Below are 16907 nucleotides of genomic sequence, written 5' to 3' on the forward strand. Positions count from 1 at the left end.
CAATAACCAAAATACAGTCGACAACACCACTCACCACACAACAAAACAAACAACTCCAATGACGAAAAAGTAATCAGAAAGAAGCAGCAATCAAAACGGTATGTGGCAATCAGACACATAAAGCCCCTTTTCTATCCTACCTTATGATATACATCTTTACAGCATGACACTGAACCCCAAGGCCCCTCAGGCCTCATTACACCACCCAAGACAAGCTCTCAAGCTCCGTGTACACTTTTCTACACAGTGGTTTGTGTGTAAATAACATTATTCATTCATTTGTAGATGCTCCACACATCTGGTCAAGGCAGGAATTTCTTCTCCTTGATAACACCACCTAGAAACATTAACAATATTTTATATATTCCTTAGGGCAACAGGTTTGAGGAGAACAATATCAATTGGGGTAGCTTAGTCATAAGAAGCTGTGGTGACTAACCCCGGCACCCTGTTAAGTCCGTTTACATTCTCAGCACTAAAATCAATCCTTGCATCCTACACTCCAACAGCAAAGAAGCAATATGCACAGTAATGAAAGCAACGACATGATTTTTCCCCTTTGTGAGAAATGGCAAAGAAGCGGCTCAAACAGGAAAGGGAAACAAAATAATGTACTTTAAGCTGATGCAGGAAAATAAAAATTTATATCAAAAGCAACTCATCTAATATTGTGAGATAAAGAGATTTGAGACTTACGTAGTCAACAGAGAACAACAACAACAAAAATCTCTCAAGCAAGAGAATTTCTGATCAACTCTATCTGTCATGACACTGCTGGGAAAAAGAACCATTGTTGAAAATACATACTAGTGCTTTCCTTAAATGTATAGACTCTAAAATAGGTGCTCTTTGAAGCACTGAGAGAAAAAAAATTAAAAAAAAAAATATATATATATATGTACTCTAAGCAATCAAAAATGAGTATTTGAGATTTCATTACTAGTTCAAAATGATATCAGCAAAAAGAGACCTAAGTAAGGTTACTACACTCATAAAATCAAACTTTAGAGAAGTGCCAAAAAAGAATGGCATCAAAATGGTTTAGATCAGTAACACTTTAATCCTCATTACGGATCAAAGTTCCCTGTGTTCCTCCCTGAATGTTTTCTGCAGGAAACAGCAGTTAGAACACTGAATCAGAAATGGGTAAGTCACTTGGGTGAGAGATCATCCATCAAGATGAACGGAGAGCATGAATTGGAGCATGCTACTGGAGCCTCTGCGGTTGTGCTGCCTTTAGCCAGTGAGTCTGAGGACAAGCCACTGCGGCTACTACTGCCATCCAAAATATCTGAACTGAGGACAAAGCAAAAAGAATTATAAGCAGATGCATCTATCAGGGTAAAGGCAAACATAACATGCAATGACATGGTTTCAAGAACTCACGGATCAGTACAGCATTGGTAAATCATAAAAAGCATAAAAGCAACAGCAAAACTAGAGAATGTACTATATTCAGATACCTGGGAGAGGACAATGTCAGAGAAATCCCAAGTTAAGACACGCAAGGTTCTGTATCATTTGGGTGCTCTCCTAGAGGCACCAGAAGGTCCAACATCCCAGTAAGTGTTCCTCTTGACATGTCATGGTTTCCGTGAGGGAGTTCCCCTACGTTCTGCTCAAGCGATTTCTACCCTTATATTTCTCTTCTTTAAAAAATTGTTTTTATTTTTATACTTCTCTTCTTACCTTCAGCCTTCGAGTAAGAGGAGTGGCTACTCGTTGAGGTACCCTGGACTGTCGGAAGTATTCTAGCAAGTATACTGCTTCATGGTCCTTCCATTCCAGAACAGTCTTTCAACTGCTCTAGATTTTATCACTTCCCCACTCCCAAGAGGCCTTCGACTCAAATACACATTTTTTTTCTAATTTCCTCCATTATTTGCCTTTTATGTTCTTCTCATTTTATGAATTTCTTAGACTATTTCCTTTCCTACTGCTTTCAAAACTCAAAGGTCTCCCTCCTATTTCTAAAAGACTTGTTTCTTTGATCCCTTCAGTTAACTTCCAGTCAAGCTTCTAATAGGAATGCTCTATATCCACAGACCCAATACCCTCACAGCCCATTTGCCTCTTGAATCCTGACAACTGGCTTCTGCTCCTGTCCTTCCACTAAGACTCCTGATCTGGTCATCAAGAGCCTCTAGAACCCAGCCTGGGGATACCTGACCCATCCAGCCCAGGCTCCCAGGGCTCCCAACAATCAAGCCAGCCTGCCTCATGAATCTGGCTACAGACTTTAGCGTTCACAATTGCCAGCCTTCACAATGTGACATGAGGCTGCCTTCCTGGCTACGATACCCATCAATACAACATGTAAGCTCTGTGCTGTATACTTGGCCCGAATTCACTCATTCAGTCATTTCATTTCTTCTAATATTTACTGAGTACCTGCCAAGTGCAGAATGTATGCCAGATATTAGAAAATACAATGGTACAGAAGACAGACATGATCCCTGCCCTCATCTAATTTACAGTATAGTATAGGAGACAGTTATATAATCATGCTAATAGATATATAATTATAATTTGTGATCAAAGCAGTAAAGATATAAGGGACTCTGAGAGTATATAACATGGGTGACCTGATCTAATTTGGAGGAATATGGAGGAACAAGCCTCCCCCAAAGTGATATTTGAGCAGTTGTCTGAAAGATGAGTAGGCCTTAACTGGGTAAAGCTTGGGAAGAAGCAAGGGTATTTCTAGGAGCCAAAACCAGGCTAGGATGGCTATAGCACAGGGAGCAAGGAGAACATGATGAGAGAAAGCTGGCGAGGGAGTCAGGCAGTTTTAGGATCTACACAGACATACTTTTTTTATTTTTGAAAAGGAAACAAACCATAGAATTGGAGAATGACTTGTGAATCAGCAAATAGAGGTTCTAGTTTAAGTTTGATCACTAGCTCCTTTGCAAAAGCCCATCCTGGTCTAAACTGCCCTGAAACTCAATATTATGTCTTTAATATTATCGTTTTTATGAATTTCCAAGTTAATATATTTCCACTGTTAAGCAACCTATGATACATTTGGAAATTTCTGGGCTCTGTACCACCCTTAATAAAATGTAACTTCCCCCAACCCAGCTTCTCTACTCTTATATTTCTTCAAAATGTCATTTCTTTCTTTTGCCTGTGGATTGTTTTCAGATGGAAACAGAATACAAATAGACTTTGGAAAAGTAAAAATATCGGGTTGGCCAAAATGTTCGTTTGTTTTTTTCCAGAAGATGGCTCTAGTAGCGCTTACTCATCTTTAACTTCATTCGAAACAATTTTGTTAGACTGTGTTGTGACAGCTGTCGTATCAGCATGCATTTAAAAAATATCAAAATTGGTGAATTTTTGTGTAGCCATTTTAATATTGAAGATGGAAGAAAATAGCAACATTTTCGGCATATTATGCTTTATTATGTCAAGAAAGGTTAAAAACACAACTGAAACACACAAAAAAAGATTTGTGCAGTGTATAGAGAAGGTGCTGTGACTGACCAAATGTGTCAAAAGTGGTTTGCAAAGTTTTGTGCTGGAGATTTCTCGCTGGCCGATGCTCCACAGTCGTGTAGACCAGTTGATGTTCATAGTGATCAAATCAAGACATTAATTGAGAACAATTAATGTTATACCACGTGGGAGATAGCCGACATACTCAAAATATCCAAATCAAGCGTTGAAAATCATTTGCACCAGCTTGGTTACATTCATCACTTTGATGTTTGGGTTCCACGTAAGTTAAGCAAAAAAAAAAAAAAAAAAAACTATTTCTGCATGCGATTCTCTATTTAAACGTTCTGTTTTTAAAACAAATTGTGTCGGGCAATGAAAAGTGGGTACTGTACAATAATGTGGAACAGAAGAGATCGTGGGGCAAGCGAATGAACCACCACTAACCACTCCAAAGGCCAATCTCCATCCAAAGAAGGTGATGGTGTGCATATGGTGGGATTGGAAGGGAGTCCTCTATCATCAGCTCCTTCTGGAAAACCAAACGATTAATTCCAACAAGTACCGCTCCCAATTAGACCAACTGAAAGCAGCACTTGACAAAAAGTGTCCAGAATCAGTCAACAGAAAACGCATAATCTTCCATCAGGATAACGCGAGACAGCGTGTTTCTTGGACGACCAGGTAAAAACTGTTACAGCTTGGCTGGGAAGTTCTGATTCATCTGCCATATTCACCAGACATTGCACCTTCGGAGTTCCATTGATTTCTGTCTTTACAAAATTCTCTTAATGGAAAAAATTTCAATTTCCTGGAAGACTGTAAAAGGCACCTGGAACAGTGCTTTGCACAAAAAGATAAAAAGTTTTGGGTAAATGAAATTATGAAGTTGCCTGAAAAATGGCAGAAGGTAGTGGAACAAAACAGTGAATACGCTGTTCAATAATGTTCTTGGTGAAAATGAAAAATGTGTCTTTTAGTTTTACTTAAAAACCGAAGGAACATTTTGGCCAACCTAATAAAAATGGAAACAGTATATTCCACAATCCTCCCACTCTATACTTTCTGCTGTCAAATGCATCATTAATAATACCACTTTTAAGTAAGAAGTTTGGAAAATTTAGCTGGCTCTGGTATTTTTTCAACCAAATGGCAAAATGGGTCTAAAATATGAATTATTCAAAGTACTGAAAGAAAGTTGCACAGATTATCTAAGACGTTGGAAAATCAAAAGACCTTTATATTTGCCTTTGGAACATATGTGATTTTCCTCCTGCAGCATTTTGCCTAGACTAATACTAAAATGAATTTACTTCCCTAAAGCACATATTGGCTGGGAAGCTGAAGGACACGCTCTCTGCTACTTGGCAGGAAGAAACAGGCTTAGATTAAAATTTGGCCACCAAGCAGATAATCTGAATATAAATACACTTTCTAATTCCAACCAGACTTATGGTGAGCCCTGGGTTAAAAGATTCCATTTGCCATAAAACCTGCTTGCTTAGGTGAATCCTGTATTCATTCAAAAACATAGAACGTGACTCGCCGTGAAATCTGTCGTCTAATGCTGTTGATTACCTTAAAGAAATAAGCTAATGGGGAAGTTACCAAGAAAATAAATGAGTCTGAACATTTCACTTCATATATTTTTTTCAAGAATATATTTTTTTCAAGAATTTCTTCTCAGTTATTAACTGTAAACATATATAATTGTGTTTCATTGACAGAAAAATAGCATACTTGCATTTAGTCTCCAGTGCAATTTAAATTCAGAGCCTGGTAAACCTTTAACCAGGTATTTTCGCTAAACTAAAATCTAGTTTCTGTTCTAATTAATCTGGCACTACTATACTTGGTCCTGGAAGCAGTGACTACAGGTCACAAATTACCCGCTGTTAATATACCCACAAGCAAGACTTAACGTGATTTTGTAATTCCAGAGAGATCACTGTACAAAAGTGATTTTCACTGTGTCTGCTATTAAACCTTCTACCAAGGCTTCTAAAAGCAACAAAGCGTGGTCCAATTTAAGTTTCTCTCTTTTTTTCTTTCCTAGTTTAAGCTCTGATGGAGGTGCTAATGAGCCTTAGACTAGTGGCCCAAAGTCAAACAACGGCAGGAAAGCAAAGGACCTAGACAATTCAAATTGGGCACAGGAGTACGTGAAACAAAAGTAAACTAATTCATTTCAGCCACTGACTATACCAATTGAGGCAGTATTTGAACCACACCACCGAAAATACTTATGACAGCTAAAGTAGTGCCCTCTGTCTAAAAAAACTAAGGGAGAAAGTATATGGGAATCATTAAAACATTCAGTGATAAAGTAACAACAAAATTAGGTTGTCCAGTGTGACTCATGCTATCACCCATCTGGTGGAGCCACTCTTGTGCCTTGTCCAGTCAGTAAATTGGGTTCTATCAGATAAACGCCAGGCAGGTAAATGCGCTAGAAATCAGCCGCAGTCCTATCAGCCCCAGCACAGATTTTAGTATAAGGTAAGACTACAGGGCATCCCCCTACCCCTTGGTGTGGGTTAAACTGGTCCATAGGGTTTGTTCTCTACTCTCTACTATCTTACCTTACAAAGACCCAGCATTATCTTGCTGTATAACCTCTAGGTTTTTAAGATCACACAGTTAAACATGATCAGTTCCACTGTCACTTTGGGGATAGGAGTTTTAAAGTATCAGCACGTAGGGATGTAACGTACAACATGATCAAGATAATGAACATGGCTATATGTTATAAATGAAAGCTGTTAAGAAAGTCAAATCCTAAGAGGTCTCATCACAAGGAAAAAATTCTTTTTCTATTTCTTTAATTTGGTATCTACATGAGATGATGGATGTTCACTAAACTTATTGTGGCAGTCATTTCATGATGTACGTGAGTCACATCATTATGCTGCACACCTTGAACTTATACAGTGTTGTATGTCAACTATACTCAGTAAAATTGGAAGAAAAAAAAATTTAATTAAAAATACTACTCTTTAATCACCAGAAGAAAAAGTATCAGCACAGAAGTCTAAGCTGCTCACATAAACATCTTCAAGTATATGTGAACGAACATTTCTGTCATAATAAATAATGATTACCTTATTCTTTGTACATGTAACATACTCATGATAAAATTTTCTTGCCGTGACACATACGTTAAGAATAATGTTAAAAATCACTAAGATAAATCTAGTGAAAAATGTTAAAATAATACCATAAAGGTTAAGTCAGCAGTCCTGTTAACACTAAGGCACTGGGCAGGAAATTTCATGGAACTTTTTCCTTTTCTGTAGGAGAAATAGACTATCACTTAATCTTCACTACGTGGCTAGCAGCCCTGAAAACTCCTTTATTTTATATGCCACAGATAGCCTTATTCCCAAAAGAATGAGGAGCAGAACAAGAGTTCCCAGCATGAAGAAAAGAATGAAAGCGCCATGTAAAGGTGTACTTCCGAGCTATGGTCAAACTCCTGATGTTCATAAGGACTAAATGCAGAATGACGCAATTCCTACCTTGTGGTTAACAAAGGTCCCCAGATTTGCTTGGCAAAGATTGAAGAATTTTTAGTAAAAAATAGGTTTACAGGGCTTCCCTGGTGGCACGGGTTCGAGCCCTGGTCCAGGAGGATCCCACAAGCCGTGGAGCAACTAAGCCCGTGCGCCACAACTACTGGGCCTGCACTCTAGAGCCCACGCGCCTAGAGCCCGTGCTCCACAACGAGAGAGGTCGCCGCAATGAGAAGCCCGTGCACCATGATGAAGAGTAGCCCCCGCTCGCCACAACTGGAGAAAGCCAGCGCACAGCAATGAAGACCCAATAAAGCCAAAAATAAATAAATAAAATAAACAAATTTAAAAAACAAAGATTCAATCACTAAAAAAAAAAAGGAAATAGGTTTATGAAAAGGAGGCCTACTATTCCTTTGCGTAGCAGTCGGCACACTGGACACAAACTCCATATGGGTCAATACTCAAACTTCACATTTATTGATAATTTATACTTCAAAGATGCAAGCTTTTCAAGATCATTATCTAGTATATAAACTTTAAAGTTTTAAAACCCATCTCTTCTTTATGGAGTGGGGCAGGGAACAAACTATAATGATTGAAATGATGAGATAATACCTACTGATGATCTGATACCTTTTCTCTCCCTAAAATGTATAAAAATGGTTTCCTTAGTTATAGAGTAGATTGTTATCCTTGGCAACAGGTAGCTCCTGTCTCTGTCCCCATTTCTAAGAATATGGATCTCTGATCAATGAAGCTGGTTTTGATAGGAAAAAAAAGTTTCTGCAAAAGCAGAATCCAATTTTACATATCATGAATAACTCATATTTAAATTCTGTTAATTGTAAAACATAAATGTCAGCAATCTTAGTACACAAGGTGTTCCAAGAGTCTTACTGCGATTGTCAGCTTTAACAGCCTCAGAAGTCCAGATGCTCCAAACTTACTAAAAACATCACTTGAGAGTTTAATCACCTAAATATCTTTGATACTCAGTTTTGTGAATTTTGAGTAGTAAGTTTCTTTTTAATATATTACTTGAGCCATAATGTTGGCTTGTTAGCACTCTATGAGCAGCCATGAATAAAGCAAATCTCTCCAGTGTGAGGCGACACTTTTTGTGTTTACAGATCAGAAGTGCCCTTCATCCCCAATGTTGATGTTCCCAGGGCTCCCACAGCCAGTCACATGTCTACAGAGAATGGAGGTGGTGGCAATAGAAATAGAAGCCTCATGGGAGTTCCCTGGTGGCCTAGTGGTTAGAATTCTGGGCTTTCACTGCCGTGGCCTGGGTTCAACCCCTGGTCAGGGAACTGAGATTCTGTAAGCCATGTGGCACGGCCAAAAAAAAAAAAGAAGCCTCACAACAGCCACCATCACAGACAGCTTAGGTTGTGCTGCTCAGAGGAATAAACGTCTGAACAAGGGGAGAGGGCCCTGGGTAAATGCCATATATTCTCTGTCCTTCCTTACTTATTAGTGTGAACCTGTTTCATAGCGTCAAGCACAGTCAGCCTACAGCAATATTTTTTTAAAAAATCACCTCACCCTGTATGTTTTTAGCTTGGCGAATGCTTTCATATCACTTAACATGAACTTGGTTACTTGGTTAGTAACTGTGTAAGGAAATCTATTTATAATGTCACGTGCCTATATTAAAACACACTTTACCATAGAAGTGATATGCAGTTTCCACTCAGTATAGAGTTTCACCCACTAGTCCTCTTGACAAGCTTTAGAAGTTTTCTCTTTGCAATCATCTACATACCTGGAAAGGCATTCTGTACCAAATTTAGCACATTGAGCTAACAAGGACAGACAGGGATGAGAGAGAAGAGAGAGTGTGGGGCTGAAAATAGCCAGAACTATCTAAAAGGCATCTGTTCCAAGGTTAGAATGGTACTGATCAACGAGTCTAATGAGCGAGAATAATCTGTGACTTCTTGGGTCAACTAGAAGTAGAGGTTACCTTGGAAAAACAATGAATAAGTGATTTGGAAAGAAGGAATCGTCAGTCTGTATAACTTATAAGTGGCTTACAGGATTCTTCCATTTAGAGAGCACCATCTTTTTTATTTTAAAGTGAACGCCCTCTGGGGTTCTTAAAAAAAAAAAAGAACCTTAGCCATAAAATTCAGGGAACAAAAAGTTCTGCAAGGCACTAAACAATTGCATCCAGAACATGGGTGCTCAATAAGTTGACTGAAACGTACTGAAAGATTTCAAAATATCACCTGGCCACTGCTATTATCCCTTTCTCTTCCTTCCTATAAGTACGTTGGCATCCAAGTACTCAACTCATCCAAGTACTCAAATTTGGGTACAGGAAAAGAAGTTAACTTTCGCACAAAAACATGAAAGGGCCTTAAGTTAGACATCTAAACTCGGATGAGTAAGACTAAAAGACTAAAAAAAAGTTATGTAAACAGACGACAGGAATCTGCAAGTGTTACTATTTAAACGAAACCTTAGTTACTATTGTGATGAAACACCCCAAAATTTTCAAAAAGATTTTATAAAAACAGATAGTGCTATTTAGAAAATGCCATGCTTAAGAGAATGCTGGTGTTCTCTGCTAAGTTAAAAGGATATAATACAAAATGCAGGCAGAGCAGCTACAATCAAGGCATATTACCCAGGGCAACCCAGAAGCTCCTTCTCATGCCATCCAGCTGTTGACACTCTCCCACACTATTAGCACCTATTGAGAGGCTGACCTAACAGGAGCTAGGCATGAAGGTGAAGGTGCCAAAAAGATACACGCACTTCCAAAGGAAGTCCTGGTGACTTTCAAACGATCTGGTTTCTCACACTGTCTACATCTCCATGGAGATTTCACCTCTAGGGAGCACGGATAAAAAGTTGAATGTGTTTTAAATGATCCCAATATACTTTTGCTGCGGTTCTTTTCAAATACATCATTCCCTAGTATCCTTTGGATTTTATTTCATTTTTTACCATGAACTGAGATCAGACAATTGTGCAGCCTCTGGAGACAGCATAGTGGTAGTGCCTTGGAAGAGCCTCTTGGGCTGGCTTTCGGTCTCCATTTCACCTAAAACAGAAAGGGATAATGCTACCATAAAGCAATTTTACAGATACAGGCTTGCTGCTAAAATGGGGTGATCTTTGTCTAACCAAAGATCGGAATACTTCAAACTGTTACTTGAAAGCTATTTTCCCATGTGCTTTAATGTAGAAGAAATATACTGCCACATAAACTCAACTAGAAAGTCAGCAGCCGGGGCTTCCCTGGTGGCGCAGTGGTTGAGAGTCCGCCTGCCGATGCAGGGGACACGGGTTCGTGCCCCGGTCCGGGAAGACCCCACATGCCGCGGAGCGGCTGGGCCCGTGAGCCATGGCCGCTGAGCCTGCGCGTCCGGAGCCTGTGCTCCGCAACGGGAGAGGCCACAACAGTGAGAGGCCTGAGTACCGCAAAAAAAAAAAAAAAATTAGCAGCCCTAAAAATACCTTCTCATTTACTGTATGTAGTATGCTGCCCATATAGTCAGGTTCTTTAATAGAAAAGTAGAACACTGATTGCATTAGGCAAAATGAATCAAGACTAATAACCACAGCAGAAATAAAGTATCCCCCAAGAGCTGAAGCTCACGGTGAATAATAATTTATGCTAGATGATTAGTAAAGACTCTTGATTTTATATATTTTAATGTCAGAACATTTCCTGAGTTGAAGTCAAATGGATTCAAAGGCATGCAGTGTGATAAAGAGCATATAAATTAAAGGTTGTTTTAGGCTACTTAGTGAAAATGAAGATTAGAAAATATAAGTTTGAAAGCACATCTGTAACTGAAAGCAATTATTAATTAATTCACAAAATTGATGTTGTACTGGCTACTTCAATCCTACAGATTTTCTCAGAACTGGGAATCGAAAAACTTTGCATCAGAAGAAATAATGCTTAACATTTTGCCACTGGGAGTGCAAAGACTAACAACCCTAAATTAGACAGAAAAGCCCCTTTCCAAATAAGCTATGATTTAAAACATGCACATACCTTGGTTTCAAAGCTCTTTATCTGAGCTTTAAAATTGAACGTTAAAGACAATTTAATTCATGGGCCTATCTACACTCCATTAAGAAATTAGCAACCATGAACTTAAACCTCTACAAGATTCTTATGATGGAAAAAGATCAAGGAAGAACAAATGCAACATTCATTTTTCCCCATATTATTAATTAATTCATATTATCTTTCCTCTGGAGCTATTCTGAAAATTACTGAAATTCAGGAAAGGTTATGTTTTCATTTGCTTTTTTCCATGCTTTAACATGCGGCTTTTCAAAGCTGCTGCCGGGCTTTCAACACCTCATTAGCAAAAGACTTTAGCCCTTTTTAGCAAGGAATCCCTCCATCTGCTGGTATATTTTGGAATAGCTTTGAAACTGAACAACCATATTACATTCCATCAACTTCCTGCAACATATTTAAAATTAATACTAATAACTATACTAGCTTTAATTTCCAAGCTTTATTTTCACATAATAGCTCCTGAGAAGGTTCTTCGGATTGTAAATAATTCCTTGCAGCGTTAAGGAAAAAGACTATTAGTTTATAAAATAAAATTTATTCACTAAATACAAATATTGTCACTATATCAGCATCTATTCCCCACAGCACACCATCTTTCATTTTAAGTTGTCTGAAATATAGCACTTTTTGAATCTGTGTATGATGCTATACCACTGGAAAGTCTTCGCCAAAGCTGCAAGTATCCGTTTACCTAACATTAGAAGAGTTGATCTGTTTACTAGCTCCAGAGGTGATCTGCACAAAAAAAAACACTTACTGAATTGCTTTTTTAAAATGATCATTAAAACTCTCATTTAAAATGATATCCAGCACTTGTAATCATGTGGTCATATCCCCAGGAATAATGACTAAACCCGTGTTAAATTTCTTTGCCTTTTTTTTTAATAGACTCCATTGGGTGCCCTCTATAAGCATCTAAAACTAGCACTGAGTGAGAGCATTTTCGTTCAGTGCTTTGTGGTTTAAAATAAGGTAATTAAGAGAGCACCCCTTGGGAGTTTGGGGTTACTAGATGCAAACTATTACACATAGAATGGATAAACAACAAGGTCCTACTGTAGAGCACAGGGAACTATATTCAATATCCTGGGATGAATCATAATGGAAAAGAATATAAAAAAAGAATGTCTGTCTGTGTGTAACTGAGTCACTTTGCTGTACAGCAGAGACTGGCACAGCATTGTAAATCAACTCGACTTCAATAAAAACATTAATTTAAAAAAAATAAAGTGTATTTCTTATAAACCACACACACAAAAAAGAGTACCCTATCATATCAAAAACCCTATAGAGACTCAAATGGGAGGCATCATTTGGTGGTGACTTATATTTGAGCATACAGCATGTGTATGGACTTATTTGCTATGACATTAACACATATTTCTGCAATGTATCAACTTACATCTCTTTTATATTCAGATCACTGAGAGGCAAAATTTCTGGAATATATATTGATATTATGAATATCTGAATAAGATTCAGTTATGAAGTATAAAAAAATATAGACAGCATCAAATAACTAATTCCCAGAATTTAGAATTAGTAAAGCATACATTGGAAAGAATATTTCACTATTTCTTTAGAAGAAAGGAGTCACGCCTTGAACTCATTTCAGAGAGAAATGCTAATTTGTAATTCAAGCTGGACTACATTTAATAGCAGAAGGGGGATGACACATACCTTTTCTTTTAAGAGGACCAAGAACACTGGGCCTAATGCACTTGACTGGACTCTGGCTTCTCCTGCTTTAAAGAATAAACAAACAGGATGACATTAAAGTACTTTTGGCAAATCAATAAAATTGACAGATACATAGGGAGAAATGGACAACGTCTGTGATGTAGGTTGAGTACATGATCTGACCTGGCATATGACAATCTGGAATAACATGGCATTTTAAGCTATTTTAAAAACTCGTTTTCTGGGCTTCCCTGGTGGCGCAGTGGTTGAGAGTCCACCTGCCGATTCAGGGGATATGGGTTCGTGCCCCTGTCCGGGAAGATCCCACATGCCGTGGAGCGGCTGGGCCCATGAGCCATGGCTGCTGAGCCTGCGCGTCTGGAGCCTGTGCTCCGCAATGGGAGAGGCCACAACAGTGAGAGGCCTGGGTACAGAAAAAAAAAAAAAAAAAAAAAAAAAACTCGTTTTCTAAGACAAAATATCCACAACAGTTTAAAAAGAAAAAAGATAAACCTTATTAATAAGTTGTTTGGGATTTTGACTGGTCTACAATTAAAAAAAATGTTTTTTCCTTATCCTTATAAAGAATGTATTTTCAAGTGTGTGTGTCCCCTCTGAACATAAACTGTGTCCCCTCTGAACATAAACTGGCATAAGTCTCAAAAAAATAAATATGGTAAAATGTTAATGGTAGAATATATAGGTGGTAGGTATATGGATGTTCACTGTGAAATTCTTTCAGTTTTGCTGTTTGAAAATTTCCATAACAAAATGTTGGGGGAAAAGTTCACTGAAGAGACAAATTTAATGAACAGCCTTTCAACCACATTTAAAAAGCAGGTTTACTTACCTGGAAAAACGTCTTGGACTAGGAACGGGACTTGGTGGTAGCCCGCTGCTGCTCACAAACATTTGTAAGGATGGTGAAAAACACTGCTAGGGAAAAACATATTAAAATACTTCTAGAGCTCCAGTTTTCAAAAGGTTCTTATCAAAATGACAACAACAGCATCCTTCGAATTGCTTACCTGTCTGTCTCATACGTGTTTATGAGAGAATACATAGATAGATAGACAGATGGATAGATTGATAGATTTTTTTCAAATTACTACTATAGACTTTTATTAATTTTCCTTCCAGTCATTGAATTCATCAAAATTGAGGTGATGTGTGTGTGTGTGTGTGTGTGTGTGTGTGTGTGTGTGTGTATTTTAGAGAGTAAACAGGTCAGTGTGTGAAAGAGAGTTAATATCTTGTCAATGAACCTACCTTTCCAAATCCTCTGGTGGGTGATGGTGCTGGAGAAACCGGAGTGAAGTCAATCCTTTTAGGAGAATATAATTTCTCTGGCTTGTCAAAATCACTATCACTCTGTAAATACAAAGTGTTATTTCCTCATAATTCACAACTCAACACATCACAGTTCTTCTTTACTATACAAATAGGCCTACATTATTAAAGCAGAATGTATAGACTCTAAAAAGTTGCAATCTCATATTTTGGTGGGAAAGCAGAGATCAAAAACACTGAATTCAAATGTGGAAACAGGAGGGCAAGAGGTAATGAAAAAAATGAATGAAGCCAATGAACAATATAGCGGTTTTAGAAAATAAAATATAGGGTTTTAGAAAATAAAAAACAAGCAGATATGTGAAAACTTTACCAGGCTCAAGCTCTCATCCCATGATTGGCTTATCTGCATTGCAGTTTGCACTTCTCTAAAACAGACAAAAATGAATGGCCATTAGTGCTCGTAAACAAGACATACCTTTGGCCACACCCTGTTCTTGTGAGGCACTAACCTTTCATGTGCAGTTTCTCTGTTCATCATATCCATGCCTTCCTCCTGCAAAGGCAAACATGTGCTGAAAACATAAAATTTATCCACACAGTTCTCTATTTCAAAGAAAATGAAAAGGACTTTTCTGCCTCATTTGACATCATCACAGTACAGTGGGACTGACATTTTAAGACTGTCACCTGTGCCACATCTGTATTTTATCTGCCCACTCAGAAGAATTTGAACTCAGAAGAATTTGAGTGGCAGCCTGACTCATTTTTAATATCTAAATCTGAAAAATGAAAATAAAATCAAAACGTAAAAAGCAGAAAATTACAGATCTGAGCCAGTAAGTAAAATTTACCCTTTTGATTTGAAGCAGTCTGCTGCTAGGAATCCGATTAGGTGAGGGTGACAGCAACTGGAAAGAAAAAGTAAACATTTACTATTTTCTGAATCACAAAGCAGCGCCCTGCTGTCAGTGCCAGTGTACAACCTCTTCCTAGATAATTTTTCATATTCTTCTTAGAAATCGAGCTCTTTAAATCACTGAACATTAATGCACTAGAGAGGCAGTACATTCAGGTTTTTTTTTGATCACAATGTAATTGATAAAGAAATCTGGTTACAAGAATTATGACTGATTATAATTTTAACCCTTGAAAACCTTCATCTCTGGCAAAAGCCAAGAAGCAAGTAATTGTGCATTTCCTGGTTGGAAAACAATGCTTTAGTCTTCCTCTCCTAAGCAGGCAAAGGTAAGTAAACTGAGAGTCATTCAGCAACTAATGTTTCAACATTTTATCCTATTTGAAATGACCCACGAGTACATTCAGTCTTTAGAAAGTACACCAGGTGTCCAGCCTCAAAGCACCATCTGTTGCTAGACAGGCAGTGACTTTAACATTTTTCCCAAAATGAATGCAGAGCCGTGTACGTTTATGTAAAAAAAAGACTCCAGGTCTTAGAAATAGCCATTACCCCACTTATCTAAAATAAGGAACTCTATACGAAGGGAAAGCAAAAACACTGATTCTATTCATTTTTATTACCAATGCACTGACGGAGGAAGACAAGCAAATAAGCCCAATATAATATACTGTCTATGATTAATGTTTATCGAAAACACTTTAAAACTACAATAAGGAGATTTTACTTGCATGATCTAAGTCAATTCTAAAATTCGATCACTAATGCTATCACCACAAAGCTTACTAGTTCAGACAAAATTCAAGGTAGAGGCAAGGTGCATTTTTAAGATAACTGTTGCTTTCCCTTAGATCATTTTTTAATGACACAAAGATGAAATGATTTGGGGGCCAAATTATGTTCCTTCAAAATCATCATAATCTGATCATGAAATGTAAGGTACAATTTATATCATCTTACTCAGTTGCTGGTTGGCGGGGGGGAGAGGCTATAGCCATAATGTAAACAACTGCTATTTATTCCATGATGAAATGCAAATGAATCTGTAATACTATAAAACCAAATATGACAATTATCCTGCTACAAGAGACCCTATCCTATTCAAACTTTAAAAAATACTCATGTAGTGAGCAGTATAAAATGGTGATAAACTGCTCTAAGGTTTTTAGGCAAAAGCTAATTCTGGTGAAATTTTTTAAAAGTTATCCACTAAAATAAGATTTTACCTCAAAAGAGATCCCTTCATTTCCCACCCCTTTCTTTTACTTCTTCCTCTCCTAGGCTTTGAAACAAGAAAAACTTTACCAGTAAATTCCTTTCCCAAAGTATTTTTTTCCATTATGAAAGTAATATATGTTTGCTGGTGAACTCTTGATAAGGTCATTTGAAAAATGCTAAGCTACTAGGCAAGTAAATAAGGCAGGAAAGACTCCATCAGGATACTGTGGCAGAGAGCGTGAACATGTCAGTCAGGGAACAAAAGAAACCCCAAAGGCAACGAAATAATCAGGAAAGCCAAAGTACGGATTGCCAGAAGCTGACTGTGGAGAAAGCCACAAGCTTAGATGGTACATCTATATCACCCACAACTCGTCGATTTGAGACAGAACTGGAGAGTAGACCCGCAAGAGGGACAGAGAACAGCAGAGCTGTGTCCAGTACCAGCAACAAGAGCAATGGATGGGCTGAGCAAAAAGCCAAGAACCTCAAGGAGGCTCCAGTTAATGGTGTGAAATTAGAGCAAAGGGCTTAAATGGGACGAGAACAGAGGCCCCTGACACTGGGGACTTTAGCAGCATGGTTTTTAAATGGAGTTGTGGTAGATGTAGTGAGATTATAAACTGGCTGAATTGTTGGCAAGGAGTCAGAGGCAGTTGAGTGTGGATTAAACTTTGAAAAAGCTCGGAGAGGGGAAGGGAAAAAGGGAAAGACAGACGTATGAAAAAGAAGAGAAGCTTGTCTTCCAGATATGAGGTGTGTGAGCCGGGAGAAGGTGGGAGGGAAAGAA

General features: G+C 38.1%; 1 protein-coding gene across 5 annotated transcripts in view; it reads right to left on the reverse strand.

The window, feature by feature from the left end:
* Nucleotides 1–267: 267 nt before the first annotated feature.
* The window catches only part of PABIR2 (PABIR family member 2), a 21323-nt gene continuing 4683 nt past the window's right edge, over nt 268–16907 (reverse strand). The window contains exons 3-10 of one of the 5 annotated variants that reach the window (XM_007462887.1): nt 14835–14891; nt 14493–14536; nt 14354–14408; nt 13960–14061; nt 13541–13623; nt 12691–12752; nt 9915–10011; nt 268–337 (exon numbers count right to left, since the gene is read on the reverse strand). In XM_007462887.1, the coding sequence (XP_007462949.1) occupies nt 268–337; nt 9915–10011; nt 12691–12752; nt 13541–13623; nt 13960–14061; nt 14354–14408; nt 14493–14536; nt 14835–14891 (570 nt within the window). Of the gene's footprint in view, nt 338–1151; nt 1297–9914; nt 10012–12690; nt 12756–13540; nt 13624–13959; nt 14062–14353; nt 14409–14492; nt 14537–14834; nt 14892–16907 lie in introns of those variants that run through there. The other 4 variants (XM_007462888.1, XM_007462884.1, XM_007462886.1 and 1 more) reach the window with 4 other exon arrangements.

This window comes from Lipotes vexillifer, unplaced genomic scaffold (genome assembly GCF_000442215.2).
Source record: "Lipotes vexillifer unplaced genomic scaffold, Lipotes_vexillifer_v1.1 scaffold481, whole genome shotgun sequence".
Classification (NCBI taxonomy): Eukaryota; Metazoa; Chordata; class Mammalia; order Artiodactyla; family Lipotidae; genus Lipotes; species Lipotes vexillifer.